Source organism: Podarcis melisellensis (assembly GCF_964234715.1).
Source record: "Podarcis melisellensis genome assembly, chromosome: 7".
NCBI classification, from domain to species: Eukaryota; Metazoa; Chordata; class Lepidosauria; order Squamata; family Lacertidae; genus Podarcis; species Podarcis melisellensis.
The window spans coordinates 50683035-50701453 of record NC_138539.1 but is presented as its reverse complement, the minus strand read 5'-3'; the positions used below and the strand labels follow the sequence as shown (position 1 = coordinate 50701453).

At 39.5% G+C, this 18419-nt stretch overlaps 1 protein-coding gene across 4 annotated transcripts in view; it reads right to left on the bottom strand.

Annotated features, from left to right (window-relative positions):
- Positions 1–311: 311 nt before the first annotated feature.
- CDH7 (cadherin 7) overlaps positions 312–18419 on the bottom strand; it is a 110439-nt gene continuing 92331 nt past the window's right edge. For all 4 annotated transcript variants that reach the window (XM_081919318.1, XM_081919319.1, XM_081919321.1 and 1 more), the window contains exons 9-12: positions 16850–16971; positions 15653–15770; positions 12396–12647; positions 312–1748 (exon numbers count right to left, since the gene is read on the bottom strand). In XM_081919318.1, coding sequence (XP_081775444.1) covers positions 1255–1748; positions 12396–12647; positions 15653–15770; positions 16850–16971 — 986 coding nt within the window. In that variant the 3' untranslated portion in view covers positions 312–1254. The remainder of the gene's footprint in view (positions 1749–12395; positions 12648–15652; positions 15771–16849; positions 16972–18419) is intronic.

The following is an 18419-nucleotide window of genomic DNA, read 5'->3' as shown; positions in this document are numbered from 1 at the left end:
GAGTCTTTTGCTGTGATTCCGCAGCAGCAAAAGAGGTAGCAAACTTGATGGAAGGTGCAGGTTTGTTTAAATCATTGGAGCTCATAGAATGGATGACCTTGAAAGCTACAACTTGCATTAGAGACGCTCCCGACTGCCTCTGTAGTCTCCTTTTGAAAATGCAAAGTACAAACATTTTATTCAAATATCTTAGACATTGTAATGGCTCAGAAGAACAATGACAGTGGTGTGTCCTTGTAGCAGTGTTCCTCTCAGAGAGATGAACGAGGGACTCAATTGCTTCACTGTAATTTCTCTATTTCCATGCTTCATTTCCTTCATGTAGCTGAGACTGGAGGAAAAAACAGCATGTTCTCAAGCACCTAATACCATGATGCAGTATAATAAACCTGAATGTGATGGAGACTGGAGCTCCAAAATAAACATAACTTTACACATCAATGTTTTATTTAAAAACAAATAAAAAATGAAGAAAGGATAAGTTCTCCTGTACTAATCAGAAGAGGTAAGGATAATTAAAAAAAACCTGTAAATAGACAGCAATTCCCCCCCATACCTACATAGGCATCACAAAACTGTGGTGATCACTTTCCAGATCTCTGATTTGACATATCCTGGAAACAATTTTGATAAGGCAATGGCACATGTTGCAGATTTTCATAACAGGAATTGCAATCTATTTTTAGAGTCACCCAGATATTTACAGAGGCTTTTGGACTAAATAGCTTTTCAGACCAACATTTTAAAAAGTCATCGTGTTGGATTTGTTTCTGAGCCAGCAAACTGCATGCAACACTGTAAATAAAAGAACTTTGCATCAGTAGTAGACAATATATTGTATTAACATTGTACGTAGTAAATGATTTCCCCCTTCTCTCCACTAAGCAAAGACTCTGCAGTCTAGACCCAGCAGTACTGCGAAGGCATCTACAGGATATCATTGGCTCATTGAGGTCACAGTGCGTTACTTACTCTTAGAGGTTGGTTGCCTCTGCAGGTATACGAGGGTTGCTATCTATTTGCACATGCCCGAGCATCTTAACGTTATCAAAAAAAAATGCCATTGGATGCTCAGAATCTGTGTGTGTTCAGTGCAGTCCCTAGGACAAAGTTCTAATGAAGATATGCTTCACCAAGGCAAAAAGAAACCCAAAAGGTTAAAAATGGAGAAATATTTACAGATTTTCCTTAGTCCCAGATATTGAGTTTTTATTTTCTTTTTCTTTAGTGCATCGTCATAGAAAGGTTCAAAGGCTATGAATACAAATTTTCTGGTCCAGTTCCATACATGTCTGCAAGCCGTTTAAAACGAGGCCCCCAGTCACTGAGGTAATCGTAATTCTGATCTGAGTTTGAACTGATAGAATCTAAAGAGCTGAGTGACTCAGCCACCGAACCATTTCCCTCAAATGCGTATGTCTGCAGGGAATCATACGGTGGAGCACAAGGATCGACATCAGCCTCTTTTAGTCTTTCCCAAATAAATTCCCGGAAAATGACGTTATCCGGGATGCTTTTAAAGGATGGTCTACTCAGGAACTGGATCTCTGGTGTTACATCCCTCCTCGTTTTGGTGTCTCGGATGATGTTGAGGTTCCTCAAGGCTGCCATATCAAAGGCTTCAGTGTCTTCCTCTCCGCCTCCCTCATCATCATATCTGACTATGTTTTCCCTGATATCCCTCTCTTCATCGAAAACAAGGGGCTCCTTTTTCCGTCGTCTCATTGTAACAATGAGTAGGACAAGCACTGCAATGGAAGAGGCGATACATTTAGCGAAGGCATATACTGAACTTTATCCATTCATTAAGGTTTTACTTACCAGCAGAGCTATTTCTAAATTATGCATAAGAGAACCGCTCACACACTATGGTGGTCATACCATACAGTCAGTTTTTAAATTTGCTAACAAGTTCTAAAATGGCTTTTAGACCAAGGGCTTTCAGACATTAAACAATTTATTGCCACCCTCATCCTGATTTAACATCTTCATATGTAATTCTGTATACTACACTGGCTGCCAAAACATAAATTTCCAGAGCCAGCTCGGGCCAAATATTACAACCTCACAGCCATGCAATAAAAAGAGACCTTCTTCTGAACTCTTAATTGCTCAGGTGATAAAAGCACATTCATAAACATACCATGTGTAATTTAACTGTCAGACTTTGGAAAGTGACTCCATTATTGAAGTATATGACGACAGGCTGCCTGATGAAGTATTCGATCCTTGATTGGGAAATTCAGGGTTGTTAAATAATGTCTAACATAAGTCTCCGTTTGCGCATTAAAAGCATCTCTCTAATAGATAACACTTTCCTTTAATGCAGAGTACGGCACCGTGTACCTGTGAATTATTTCTGATGAGAACTGCAAAGGCTGCTGGCATTTATTAGATCAGGCCTATGATATGAAGATGTAATAATTTTGCTGTTTCTGATGCTTAAGAGGATTTCTTGTTGGCTTTAGTGCCAAGATGAGCATTTGTGGAAACAGTCAAAGACTATTCAACATTTAAGTCTTGAGAGTCAGAGTGTGGAGAGGGCATTGCTTCCCAAGCAAAGGAGAGAGCTTTAAAGTTATTTTTGTGCCAGGAAACTCTGGCAGGGGAAAATAAAACGTTTTTAAGCTTTCATCCTTGCTTGCATTTAACTTGTAGGATTTCAACCCACAGCCTGCAACTACGTATGGTTGAAATGGTGTAAGTTAAATGCATGTAAGATGTGACCATACTCTAATGATGATGGGTGATCTCCAGAGTTAGCCACATGCAGAGTAGGCCCATTTAAACCAATGGAAGTTCATGGATTTCAATAGGCCTGCACTTAGCATGACTTGTATAACACATAATAATCCAGACAGATGGATAGATAGATAGATAGATGATAGATATAGATAGATAGACAGATAATCATACTAAGCTGTACCATACATTTATCATCATTTGCAACCAACGTTGTTCATAAATCAAGCAAAGACATCATTTCAGCTCCAGATAACACATGCACATTGTTTTAAGGGTAGCTCATCTATTTGTTGTTTTATTTTAAAAACAAAGGATATAAATTGTTTTATTTGCCTTCAATAAGCAATATAGCCTACTGGAAGGAACCTACAGTCCAAGTTCCGTAAGTTCTTAAACAAAGCTGGAGGGTCCAATGTGCATCACAGTAGAGATACCTTAACTATTTTCTCATAAATTGTGATGGCTTATTGGTTGTTTGCAACAACAATAGCTGCAGAACTACAAGTTGCAGAAAATACCTCTCCCCTAAAATGATGTTTTAAGTATGCAATTTAACTCAGTGGCTACATTAGCACAATACCATATAAATGAAAACATTTTGACGTATTCTAATTTTCAAATGTATACTACCTTTAGTAGTAGTATACATTGAGGTTGAGTAGGGTGCCATGTCCATGTTTCTCTTCTTAGATGGCTAAATCTCTGCTCTGAGTATGGGGAAAGGTACTATAAACTGCTTGGCAGGCACATTAACAAGTGGGACCTGCAACTAACATGCTGCAGTCCTCCTCTTTAAGACTGCAACTAGCTAACCAGCATCAGGCCCCAATTATTTGCTGTTTTGTCTACTGCTGAAAACCTACCTATTTGCTCAGGTGTTCCCAGGCAATGAGTTTTTTAAAAAAATCTTGGATGCCACCACTGTACATTTTATTTTATTCTTTTATTGCATGACTAATTGTCATGATACTGTTTGTAATTAAAGGTGGCATATAAATGAGCTGAAGAAATAAGATGTGGGGATAATATTGAAAGTGGGTTTTGGAAGAAGAAGAAGAAGAAGAAGAAGAAGAAGAAGAAGAAGAGTTTGGATTTGATATCCCGCTTTATCACTACCCGAAGGAGTCTCAAAGCGGCTAACATTCTCCTTTCCCTTCCTCCCCCACAACAAACACTCTGTGAGGTGAGTGGGGCTGAGAGACTTCAACGAAGTGTGACTGGCCCAAGGTCACCCAGCAGCTGCATGTGGAGGAGCGGAGACGCGAACCCGGTTCCCCAGATAATGAGTCCACCGCTCTTAACCACTACACCACACTGGCTCTCACCGCAGAAGACTTGTTCTGCGGTGTGGAAAAGTCTGTAGCAGAACACACTGTGAATCTAGAAGGCTGGCTTTCAAAGCTGTGAAAATCAGTCACCTTTGGCAAGTGGCAATCTTATTGTGGCCAATTTCATAGGCTGATAATGAGCACAAACGCAAGGTAAGAACTATAAAGTCATTAAACTGGAAAGATTTCAGGACTTAGCCCTACAATTTTATGAAATAAAATATTGAGGATAGTAATAAGATTCAAATGAAGAGCCCACTGATGAAGCTCGTCTCTTTTCTCTTTTAAAAGAATTACTTTTGACCACACTAGGATGGTGCTACAGCCATGTATTGAGCAGTTAATCTTTTCTTTGCTCCAGTGAAAATGTGTTCTCACACTATGACATGTTCAGCAGACTTCATCTGGGGAGTTAAATACCTGCTAATAAGTGCAAAATATATGAAACTTAGTAGATCTGCCAGCCTAGAGGTACAATAAAAATCACGATAAAAATGAATGTTTTATGTGGTTATGCCTCACACAGCCCACGATTGCTTGAAGCCAAGAAAAATATGAAGTCCTTTGAAAGGTTAAACATTTTAGCATTTAAATGGCTTTAAGAGAATATTAATTTCTAATCACTCCAACTGCTCCTGAACAATAATTTTTAACCTCTGCATGAATAAATCCCACTTTAGCGACTCTGCAAGAGTCATGGCACTCGCTGCCTGCAAAACCAGTTAGTGCGGAATTCCAGTGCAAGAACAGTTGGATTTCAACAGGAACTGCTTTAGAAGAGATGCTGAAGGAGAAAGGGAGGGGAATCCCAACAACTTCATGGCAATAATCAGTGTCTAGTTGAATGGCCAGAAAGGCTAATTTTCAGGACTGTTCATTAGTCTTACTTATAACCACAACCTCCAGGCTTCAAAATTGAAAACCTACCATTGCTACAAGCATACAACACATCCCCACTAAGCCACATATTTTAAAATAGATGACTGAGCACTCCTAAACCTGCCTTGGATTAACTCCAAAATTTTATGACACTCCCCCCCCCCCAATCAGAAGACCTAAGTTAATTTTTTTGAACCAACCACAGAGGAAATCCAAAAAATTACCTGCCTATCTTCTTGCAAGGTTTCCTTCTCTATAGCAAGTGAATAAATCTGAAGGCACTCCACTGGTTTGCATGGGGGAGCACTGCAGGAGCCCAATCAAAGGGCAGAGATATTTATTGTCTACTTACCTTTGGCAGGGGTTATGCCCCGCTCCACCCTTGGATTGGGCCCTATGCTATGGATCAGCATTGAGTGCTGTCTCCCCACTATGTATTGGGCCCCAACAATGGTGAGATTATTCGCTGAATTATCCTCAGCAGAAAATAAACCCCCTCTTCATTCCCCAGATTGGGTCCTTAAGTCATTTACTTTTCCTCTCTGGAATTGAGAGAGAATTCCTATGCATGTTTAGAGTAGTTCACTTGATGGAGCATGAGACTCTCAATCTCAGGGTCATGGGGTTTGAGCCCCACATTGGGCGAATATTCCTGCATTGTACTCTACCATTCTACAATTCTGTGTTTCATCAGAAGTAAGTCCCATTGCATCATATAGGGCTTATTCTCAGGTAGGAATGGGTGCATCTGATAATTTCAGTTTGTTATTTTCCCACTCTTAAGTACAGTTCTCCACATTTCAATCAATTTCAGTTCCCCATTTATTCACTCGTAAATTTCCACATCAGTTTACCATTTTTTTTTTTAAAAAAAGACCTCATGAAAATTAATCAGCATTTTAGTGTCTCCTAACATACACATTTCTGTATGCAATTTCCCCCCCAAAGATGCATTTTGTGCACATTTTAGCATAATCATTTTGTACACATAGTGCATGGGTAGGCAAACTAAGACCCAGGGGCTGTATCCGGCCCAATCGCCTTCTAAATCCAGCCCATGGATGGTCCGGGAATCAGTGTGTTTTTACATGAGTAGAATGTGTCCCTTTATTTAAAATGCATCTCTGGGTTATTTGTGGGGCCTGCCTTGTGTTTTTACATGAGTAGAATGTGCACTTTTATTTAAAATGCATCTCTGGGTTATTTGTGGGGCATAGGAATTCGTTCATTTCCCCCCCAAAAAATATAGTCCGGCCCCCCCACAAGGTCTGAGGGACAGTGGACCTGCTGAAAAAGTGTGCTGACCCCTGGAAGGTGCAAATTAGGTAGTTTGCCTTTAAACACTAACTAAATCAAATTTCTTCCCCATCCCTACTCCCAGGAAAGTTTGTATAGGTGAAGTTGACTATTATTCTCCAGCTTGTTTCAATCCAGACTGGTGATAATTACGGAGTCAGTAGAGCTTGCATCTCCCTTGAGACTGAGCATAGCAATCTTATTAGCTTGGCTAGGAAGAACGTGGCTGCCATCTCTGCCCTGGAACAACCCATACAATCAATGGAATGGGTACAAAGTAAGAGAACACTCCAGCCAAAATGAATGTTACAAGTTTGGTTGATGCCAGTAGGGAGGCTAGTGCACCCACTGCTGGTACCAAAAGCCAGGCGGAACGTACATTGTTTCTAAAGCTCAGGTTTGAGTTTGGCAAGGTTCAAGAGGAAGGAAATTAAGACTCTTATAGTGCAATTACCAGAAATGCTGCACTCTCTGTGTGATCCTCCAACACATTCCAGATGACTGTGCTGTTTCCACCAAAAAGTAGTGGATTCATGTTTATTTTTGTTTCTTTATTTATATTAGGGGCAATGCCAGCTTTGATCTTCCACACGAACATGCTCATTATTTTCATGCCACCTGAATGGTTTGAATTCTCATTTGTCTATGGATTATTTTAATGCATTCTTGGCTTCCCCCCCAAATGCTATTTTAACATTGTCAATTGTCTTGGGGCCTTTTGGAGGCTGAAAGGCAATATATAAACGATTTTATGTGGGGGGAAATGTTACGGGGAAATGAAAATGGCTATTAGGACACTTTCTTGTGAGCCATAAAGGGGACTTCCCCTGTGCACACCAGTGCTCCTATGTGCCACTGATACATCAGACGAGGAAAAAGGTTTTGGCTTATCAATAACATTCCCGTGCCTAACTGAAGCACAGGAAAAACCTTTTGAGTTTGTGAAACAGTTGTGCATGTCTGAGGGGGCACAAAATGATCGTTACGATTATGTTAAACAGTTATTATAAAAGCAATTACTATTGTGTGTCTGTGATGTTAACTGGGGGGAAATTACACCGCAATTGCCTTATAATTCTCAGAGGCATTGAAGATTTTCCTCACTTATTTCTTTAAGGAATTATGTACAGTATAAAAATAATGACACCCAGCAAGATGATTTTCTTGTGCTTTTTATAAGCTACAATCATGTATTTTTTCGATCTTTACCCCCCCCCCCATTTTTTAAAAAACAACATCACAGCTGACAAGTGTTCGAGTACAATATGCTTCATATGTACAGATTGCCTTAAAGGCTTACAATAACAACAGGGCTATTTGGATCTGAGAGGTGGTGCCTGTCTAAATGAAAAAAATGAAGTAAGAGACTTAGGAAGGAGAATTATGGACAGTCCCAATTCAGTCTGTGTAATTTTTTTAATTAAAAAAAAACATTTTCCCGTATAAAAAGCTCCCCAAATGCAGTAGCATGTTCCCATTAGGGACAGGAATACACTAAACCACTCCTGTGCATGTTTGCTACTTGAAGGGATATTTTTTTAACATGGGGAAAATTCAAAGTGTGACACTCTATCCTTAGCCTGTAAAGGTGCAGGCTGGAACTTTACCACTTCAGTCTCTCACCTCATACTGCATAATGCGGACAGCAGCTCCCTTTTATTTATTGTTTTACAAATAAGGAATAGAGGTTGAACAGTATTTAACAAGCAAAGGTTGCCCATTTTGAGTTATGGGATATACATCCAGATTTTTAAAAGAGTAACGGAGAGGTGCATTGTGAAATACTTCCTCTCTGTTGAAAGGGAAGAATCAGGCAATTTTGGCCTGTGACATATTTTTAGCTTTCCTCTTTCTTTTCCTTTTTTATCTATTAGCTTTCCTTTTTTTGCCAAAAATGGGGGGGGAGAGATATGAAACAAGTAGACAAATCATACTCAGAACAGATCCATTTAAATCAATAAAGCCCATTATTTCAGTATGTCAGACCTAAGTTAGACTTAGTTGGATATTATCCTTAGTAAATTTCTGGGATTAGGATGATTATTTAAAATATTAAGTCCCTGACAGTAAGGTTATGTATCCATAGCAGTGACCAGAGGAGGAATGACCGCTGGGAGGAGTGCAGAGAGAAGAAACCCCATGGTGTATCAGTACAGGGGGGAAAGGGTTAAGAACCTCCTACCAGTCTGGTCAAATTAGGCAACCCACAGCTATAATTTACTTAAACAGATACTGCAATTGATACTTCTGTGATTGTTAAATTAAGTTCGACTCATACTTCCAAGTAAACATGAATGGAATTGGACTCCAAGATGTCTTTCTGAACACTGCTCTAAATCAGGCAACAGCTAGGTAGAAAATAATCAGAAATATTTGTGGCATAAAGTTTGTTCTTCATCTAACAATTTGTATTCTGCCAAGTTGATTTAAAACTCCCAGTAATTCTGAGCAAAGTTCAGTTTAGCTTGAAATGCTCTTTTCTGTGACACTTGGAATATGGAGAGCATTGCATGTAAACTATGGAAGCTGTTTTTGCAGTTTTAACAGTCTGAAAGGTTGTCTGGAGAGCTTAGTCTTCACATATGTCATTTCTTGTCATGGGCAATGTCACTTCCTGAATAAAACACTGTCGTCTTTGAATCTCATACTTTTGCTGGAAAACTCTACCTGTCTGTTCCTAAGACACCTGAACCACAGGAGGCCTAGGCTGGAAACCAGAATCCATAGATGAAGAATGTGTCAATTCTGACAAGCACAGGCAAATGCAAAATGATGGATGGATCGGTATTTTGCACTAGCAGTTACTGCACTTGGTTCCCTACTAGGTTCAAATTCTGTCACATAGACATTTCTCAATAGATGGTAAAGTTTTAAGAAACATAAATGAACAGAAATCCAATTAAATATCAAGGCATGTCAAAATTACAATATTCGCTACTGAATTCTTTTTAAGTTTTACCTACTCACCTGAAATATTATGCTGTTTGAAAAAACAATGTTACATGAAAGAAACATGTGTATGTCAAAAATTTTACTAATGCAATTATATTGTATCTGTTTCATATGCTCTATGGTATTTTCATACTCATTAATATTTGGGGGCAAATAGAAATACATGTTGATGCTTCAGTTATATACTCAATAATCTAACATTTGCCAGCTATATTTATTAAGGGGTTTTGGACACATACACAAGTGGTAATAAGTTTATGTTCATTTGTATTCCTATACAGTCATACCTCGGGTTATGGACACTTCTGGTTGTGTTGTTCCGGTTTGCGAATTGCGCCGAACCCGGAAGTACCGGAATGGGTTACTTCCAGGTTTCAGGGCTTGTGCATGCACAGAAGCGCCGAATCGCGACCCGTGTGTGCGCAGTTGCAGTGCTGCGGGTTGCAAACGTGCTCCCCGCATGGATCACATTCGCAACCCAAGTGTCCACTGTACTCACCTATCTAGGTTAAGCTACATTTAACTCAATAAATCTTACTTTTGAGCAGACATGTGAAGGCTTGGGCATTATAAGCCTATGACTACTAGACTATGTCCATTATTGTTCACTAATCCAGTTTTCTGCCTGCATTTCCCATGTGTAAGTTGTGCCTGATTAAAGAGACCTCACTGCTCCCAGCACTGTTTGTTACACTCCTTATCATAGCTTGACTTGAGCTATGTATATCTGAACTTTAAAAGTTAAAATAAATGCACCTACTTGACAGAGGATATAAATCATCTCCTTTACAAAAACAGGAACAATTCTAGCCTTTAAAAAAAGGTGCTTGCAAATGTAGCTCACTTATAAAGTGGCCTGGTTTGCACATCCCATTGAACCATACTTAAACTATGGTTTAATATGAATGAAAAGCATGCTGGCAATTGTCGGTGCTTTGCTCTTCCACTCCTGCCAGGAAACAAGCCATGATCTGGCGTGTTGAGTTGTCCAAAACCAGGGTTTCTCTCCACACAAACCACAAGAAGCCAAAAATTGCTTAGTGTTTGTGGTTTGTTTTCCCAAAACAAACCATGAGCTCAGTTTGTACAAGCCAGACAAAGTAGTCAGGAAAGAGTGAAGTAACTGTGATTTCAGCAGCAGGCAACCATACATTGCTCATTCACATGAAAGCATAGGAATTTTTTTTACTGTGCATTAATGTGAAGTGTGAACCAGTGTGTGTCTACTACAGACAATGATCTATACACATGGTAATAATGATGAAAAAGCTGCTTCAGAGAAATGTGAAGTTCTGGCAATTCTTGCATGATCATTATTTGCCTAGAAGGTGCCAGGACTGTGCCAAGTCCTAACTGCCATATGCACACTCAAGTAAGGTGCCAAGCAATGATTTAAAAAATGCTATCACAGTTCAGAGCTTTTTATAGATGAGGCTTTAGAAAAGGTGCCCCCCCCCCAGTCTCCAGTGCCATTTTTTACTTGTGAATTGGTACTTCTAATCTGAGGTGATTGTGAGAATGGAACACAGATTGTATAAATGTATCTGTGCCTTTGAGCTTATTCCGGATAACCAGGTGTGAGTCTGTAACCATCACAGATTCCAGGCTGCAAATGCATAATCAAGAGACTGAACACCTTCTGGAAAGGCAGAAGTAACGCTACTTTCATTGTTACCAAATCTATATACAGTGGTACCTCGAGTTACAAATTCCTCAGGTTACAAATTCCTCTAACCTGGAAGAGTTACCTTGAGTTGAGAACTTTGCCCCAGGATGAGAACGGAAACCGTGTGCTGGTGGCGCAGCAGCAGCAACAGGCCCCCATTAGCGAAAGCACGCCTCTAGTTAAGACCAGTTTCAGGTTAATAATGGACCTCTGGAACGAATTACCGTAAGTTTGTAACTAGACGTACCACTGTATAAGATTTGGTATATATAAGCCTAAGGTTGCGGGTTAGGCTTTAAGGCTGCAGTTCTTATCCTTTATATCAGGGGTCAACAAACATTTTTAACAGGGGGCCAGTCCACCTTCCCTCAGACCCTGTGGGGAGCCGGACTATATATATATATATATATTGGGGGGGAGAACGAATTCCTATGCCCACAAATAACCCAGAGATGCATTTTAAATAAAAGCACACATTCTACTCATGTAAAAACCCGCTGGTTCCTTGACCATCTGCGGGCCGGATTTAGAAGGCGGTTGGGCTGAATCTGGCCCCCAAGCCTTAGTTTGCCTACCCATGCTGTACATCTTGTGTTAGACAAAACAAATGTGTCTTAAGTGTGGCTGACATGACAGAAACTAATTACTTTAGAGAACTGAAGATGTGTGATGCAGTTTCATCTACTGAAATTAAGTAAGTCTTGGTTGGTCAGTACCTAGATATGAGAAGCCCCAAAGGCCTTATCTGTAGTGGCACTCACTCTCTAGAAGGGTTTCCCCCCAGAAATAAGTCACATGTCAATATTAGCAAAATTTCAACACATTCTGAAAACATTTCTGTTCATGCTAGCTACTGATGTCATGATGGCTATATATCTGAATATCAGTTGCTGGAAACTGCAGGAGGTGAAAGTCCTCTTGCACTCAGGTTCTGTCTGCAAGTTTCCCACAGGGACAGTCATACCTTGGTTGTTGAACACCTTGGTACTCAGACTTTTTGACTCCCGAATGCTGCAAACCCAGAAGTGAGTGTTCCAGTTAGTGAACGTTTTTCAGAAGCCAAACGTCCGATGCGGCTTCCACATCTTCCGATTGAGTGCAAAAAGCTCCTACAGCAAATTGGAAGCCATGCCTTGGTTGTCAAACAGACTCCTGGAACAGATTAAGTTCGCCAACCAAGGTACTGCTGTATCTGGTTGAACAGTGAGAACAGGATGCTGGACTAGATGGGAATTGGCCTGATCAACTGCCTCCCACTGTAGAACCTTTAAGGTTTCCATTTCCTTTTCTAACTCTTGATTATTACTTCTTGTATTTAGTGAGTTTATTTGCATTTTGGTTTCTGTATTCTATTTCATGATCTATTGTACACAACCTCGAGATGGCCACATTACAGGCAAATATCATAATAAATAAACACATTTTATTTGATCCCCGCCCAAGCAATTGCAAACATATATAAGTAAAGGAATTGCATTTGTTCTGAAGGAAAACTGTCCCTCTCCAGGGAACAAACCCCAAAGACATACCTAGCAGTGTCAGAACACAAGCCAGTATCGCTATGAGTGCCCCGGTGCTAAGTCCTGCTGGCAAGATGTAGGCCTCTGCATTGCATGTTTGGGCAATGCCATCTGCGTCACAGTCACACACCCGGATAGTGAGTGTATTGGTGCTGCTCAGTGAAGGAGAGCCACTGTCCACAATAAATACTGGCAAATAGTAAACTGACTGCTCCTGCCTCCGGAATCCATTTCTTCTGGTTAGAATAGATGCCGTGTTATCTGGACCGAGGCAAAGACAAAGAGTGAAACTGACAGGATTTCTTCAAGAAATATTCTGTGCCTTTTTAAAATACATATCAATTTATTATGCCCTTTGTTTTACCCTTACCAATAGCAACAAGCTTGCAGTCTTTACAACCTGAGACTGCAAAGAACAAGCCCTGGGAAGGGCTGAAGGTTAGCCCACCTTGGGTCCTTCATAGTTATCCCTTCGTAGGTATCCCTTGTTTAATGCAGTTCCATGTCTCCTTGCCTAATTCCCTAGTCAAGCTGCGGCAAGTCTTCCACATTGCCTGATGACAGGCCTTGTAAATGCAAGGTGCAATCTTAATAGAGGGGATCAAGAAAAGACAACAGAAAGGTTAAAAGTTCATGTTCTCATGTCTACCATCATTGGCTTATCCTGGTCTAGGATCCATGTGCATGTGGAGAACAGCAGGGAGACATGTTCTGATCCACTAAGCCCATAAAGGAAAATTTATCATGAGTACTTCATTTCATATGTTAAATTTCACTCAATTTTTTCCATTTATTTATTTTTTTGAAAAAGAGGACTATATCACTTGGCCTTCCATAAGTATCTCTAGCCACTCTATCTTTGTAGAGGGTTTTGATATGTGTGTGTGTGTGTAGGAAGGGATGTGTTCATCAAACCCTGAGAAAAGGATTTGTCATTCAGTTAAGAATTTGAATAAAGCCACTGCTAATCTAAACAAAAATGTGCAAATTCTCAGAAAATGATATCAAGATTCTAATGTCAAGGAATGTAAAGCTCTCTTAAAGGTGCTTTAAATTAATTGTTTCTCTAAAAAGTAAAGCACTTCATGGTTTAAAATGGATGGAAATCTAATGTGCATGAATGGTACAAAGTAAATTGCACAAGGAAGAATATGTATACAACTGTGTACCCATGAGCACAAAATAAATATTGTACACACACACAGAGAGAGAGAGAGAGATGATCTGCACTGGCACTTAAGTGTGTGTGCAAATGACAGCTCACTTGTGCTTGCAAGTAATGGCTAAGTTCTAATGAACTTTGTTTGGTCCCGTGTTTCTTATCTGTTGGCACTTAAAGAAAAACACACACACACCCTTAGCGCATAACTTTGTGAAGCAGATCTTTCTATTTTCTCTAGCCAATTAGGGAAAAATAAGGCTCTTAAGAAGACAGAATGGTCTATAAGATGGTCTACCTCAATCTTGTCTACACTGATCTGGAAAGGCCAAATTGATTGATGTGAAGTATGTGCTCTAATACTGAGTTATAGCCCTTTCTGTAGGCTTCTTGCTATTATCCATAATTATATCATCAGCGTCATACATGAGGACACTAACATAGCTGAGTGTACAACACATCAGCTGGAGAAGATGAGAACAGTATTTTTCTTTGGTGGCTCATGGTTTAAAACATTGGATTGTTTCTTAAAATGGAGCTGTTTATTATAATAATTCAGATGGCTTTGTTAAAAAAACATAACCTTGGAACTAAGGAAGTCCAGACTGAAACTTAGGGGGCAAATCTATGTAGTCAAGAGAACATCCTCAATGAATGCATCTCTGTTAACATCTTTCAAGGAGTAAAGTGAGCAAAAGTGCATTATAAATGACACATTTTGAAGATAATTCATGTATATTTACCTTTTGCTATGTATATTAAAAGGATGTACATTTGAGACCTAATAAAATTAGCAGCTCTTGAAATTCCTCTCAGAGGTACCATGTGAATCAACACAAATTGCTGTCACAACTGATTTCCAATTGTTTTTCAGATGTTCACGGATGAACAGATACAACAAATAATTTACTTTTTGCTAATGGATCACACCTAAGATCTTTGAATAAATGAATAACAAAGATTTCAGTGTATATACTAAAAATATACAAAAAGGTGACAACTGACTTTAAAAATCTCCTGCCAGTTCTAATATTTCAGAACCAATATATGCTTTTCTCTCTGGAGGAGGTGCAAGCTTAAACATCACTTGTGAATACGGTGAGAAATCAGAATTGGCATATTTGTATTTTTTAATACAAACTGTAAAACTTGAAACAGAGGGGAGCATTTCCCAAAAATAAAACTAGTCATCAACAAACAGCAACAAAACAATGAAAAGCCTCCTAACTTCTACATGCTTATTTTGGAATGCAGAAGATTCTAGAACTTGTAAATGGGAACTTGCAAATTGCAGTGGCATTGATTGAACCATTATACGTGACACAGATTTCCTCCTTTGAAATGTCCGCTACCAGTCCTCCCACCAGTTAAGGTTACCCTTCAGAAAAGGGTAATGGCTTTCTGTTGTGGAGGATCTGCTGCATTTATTTTTCATGTTTGAGATGGGGAGCTGAAGGACTTCATCTAGAATTCTTTCCAACATCCACCTTTAAGGGCAAATGAAATATACAATAAATAAATAAAGCAAGAATAGCTCTTTCCAACTTTGCAAGGATCTCTACCCTTTAGCAAAATGTTGTTCCACGAAGGAGAGCTAAATCATACTAACAGCCTAGAAACATGGAACCTTTAGCTTGTGTTTCCAAAAAGTATTTTTAGCAGCAGAAGATATGGATGAAAAAGTTGTTTTCTCAAAGAGGTGGCCAATTTGCCATGTGTTTAAGGGCTCATTTCTATATTTCCTGAGTTACATTAATCAAACATGAGATCCAGGAAATTTTTCAGCTGCTGCCCTGAGGTATAATCTAATTTAGATAAAGACCTATAAAAACAAAAAGTGAAAAAGAGTCTGTTTAAGAATGGATCTGAAGCCCATCTGTTTGGCTCATGGCTTAAAATGATTTAAGCAGCAGCTTCTTTCTCCTGACAGATAATCTATGGATAAAAATTACTTTGGGGTCTGATTGCTCTTAATTAATGTTCTTCCTGACAGTGAAGTTACTCCAGATGACAGTCGGTATTGCCTGTCTGAAGAAATAAGAGTGTTGGTGTGTCAACGCTCACAATGCCCTTGGGTTGACATTGACAATCACAGCCAGTACCTTACCTTTATTATCTTGTAATGTAAAGTTGTGGTTATTTGCAGCCTCCCCTGCCAAACTGAAGGAAAATTGATGACCACTAGGTGGATCATCTTTGTCAATGGCACTGATTCTTTGAATTGCCTAGAGAGAAAAGTGATTTGCCTTCAGGTTAGATTTTAGTTTGCATTAAATACAAGGCAATATTTTAGTCTGCATTCAATAAAAGGCAACTTCTCAGAGCTCTAAGAAGGGAGAGGAAATTTTATATAGTGGTGTGACCCACAGTCTGTTTTTGTTACATTCAGGTACTCATCAAAATTCAGGCACTCATTAGAATTTGGTTTAGAGTTTCTGTTTTGATAGCACCCCTGTTAATTTTGTGTGTGTGATTACAAGGGATGCTGAAAGAGTTAAATTGCGGAAAATGTTGCATGGGGGCACAGGAAGCCATTGTCATTTAAATGGTGTCCGTGCAGATAAAAACCTGGGGAAATATCCAACTAAACAGTTCCGCTAGAACAAGGAGTTTTAGTTGCACAATAAAACCTCCCCACCCTCCCTATACACTTCCTGAATGCCATGTAAATCTGAATCCAGAAGGTTGTGAGAACTGCCAGAACATATTTAGGAGTTGCATAAGGAAAGGGCAGGGAAGTTCATTGCTTATCTAAAAAACCTTGTGTTGGTGGAACAGTTTAATTGGGTAACGCCTCTGCTGATAATATTTTTTTAAAAAGTCAAGATGAATTGAGAACGTTGGTAGGATGTGACACAGTAGCAATTCTTAAAGAATTAATATGTTCCAGGAATTCAAGGAATTATGAGAGATTCATTATTCAACAGTTGAGGACACATGAGAAAGAAGGCCATTTATGGAATCTGAGCATAAAAACATCTAGCTGGTACTCAGTGTAGTTTTACTCTAAAAAAGGTCTATTTTAGTGAAATTAACTGGAAGAATGGAAATTTGCTATTTTCATGGATTAGGAAGTGTAGAGGATGATCAAAATCATATGCAGTGTAGATTTCCCTGTGCAGTTTTCTCACAGGCTCGTGGATGATGGTTTCATATCTAGTTAATGTTTATTTTAGCTTCAAATCAACATGTCATTTTTACTGCAATAAACTGATTATATTTTATCTTAAAAGAGGCATCAGTGCAAATCAAATTACTGCTGTGCAGCAAATATCATCAAGCTGTTAGGAATATAAATCCACACCTGGCCAGGTTCTGCATTTTCACAGACAGTAGTTTCATAATCCATTGCAAACTCAGGAGCATTGTCGTTGATGTCAAGAATAGTGATGGCCACATAGCCCCTCCCAATTTGCGAAGGGTTTTCTGTTTCAAAGGACAAGAACCAGTTGTTATTATTCATAATGAACCAATTCTGAAACTATGAAATATGTTCCATATTTCTGGAACCACAAAATTGTCAGTGGGATTTTTGTCACTAAGAGTGAACCAAAACTGAAAAGAAGAAAAGGGCTGCCATGCTTGATCAGGCCAATGGTTCTTCAAGTACATTGTCCTATTTCTCCTAATGGCCTACATTGAATGTATGAGGAAAAGGTACAGGGAAGGGAATAAAGAAGGGTAATTTTTCCAGCTCCTTCCATTTCCTTTCTTTTGCCAGCAGTTAAGAGAATTGTAATTATTTTCCCTGTATAACCATGGATGCATCTATGACAAATGATGGGTCTTAATCTAGCAGTATTAATGAACCCTTGTTATACAAATGTAAGTAAACTGTAATTCTACAGTTGCAAGTTGCTATAATGTATAATTGGTTTACAACATTGTGCCAATCAGATGTTGTTGGATTACAGCTGGGGAAAACTTTATTGGCCAAAGGGCTGGATGGTTATCTCTCCAATCCTGTTGGCCAAATCTGACAGACATGCAAGCCAGCCCACTTGTAAATCACATGGCATAACTATGATGACAGGTGATAGTATGCTTTGAAGCCCTGGTTGTCAGGACTTCAGAGGGTACTGTAGGCTGTTTGAAAGCCCTTTTGCAAGCAGCCTGTTCACCAAACCCATGAAAAGTGGAGCTTAAAAATGCATTGTGGAACTGTTTTCAAAAGGGTTTTCAAACAGACTTATGCTGTGCTTTGGCTCCATGCACCTGTTCCTAGCAGGGGAATAGACACTTACAGCTAAACTCAGTAGGAATTAACCATCACTCATGAACTGATGAGCAGGGGTTACTTTCTGCTGTGTGCGCCCTAAGTCTCCTGCTAGAAACAGGTGCAAGAAGCCAATGCAGGATTGAACCCTGACCCACCCATCCCCCATCAGAGTGACATCAGCAGATTGTAAGGTGGAAGTGGTTTTTGAGAAGTAACCTCATGGGCCAAATTTGTTCCTCAGTTTACGCCATATGTTAAATATTTCCCACCCCTGGTCCATGTTGATGGGAGTTGCATTCCAAACTTCTGGTGGGCACCTTGTTGACTACTTCTGCATATACTGTCAATTCTAACACCATGGGTAAAATTCAAAGCCACATGCTTCCATTCATTCTATTTGCATGTACACTTCAGGTTGCCAGAGGGAACAATCCCTCTCTTCTCCCCCCCCCCCATTTTGGGGGTTCATCAGACCCCTCAAGACAATTTGGAGGGGGGCAGTGGAAAGAGATAGGGCAAAACCCCATTTTGCATGCATAAATCCTTGAACAGGGCTTCTGCTGCTGGGTGAATCCTAGGTGAATCCTGCCCCATATATTTATTTAACTCTTTAATTTCTATCCTCTCTCTTTTAATCCAAGGAGATGCCCATGGA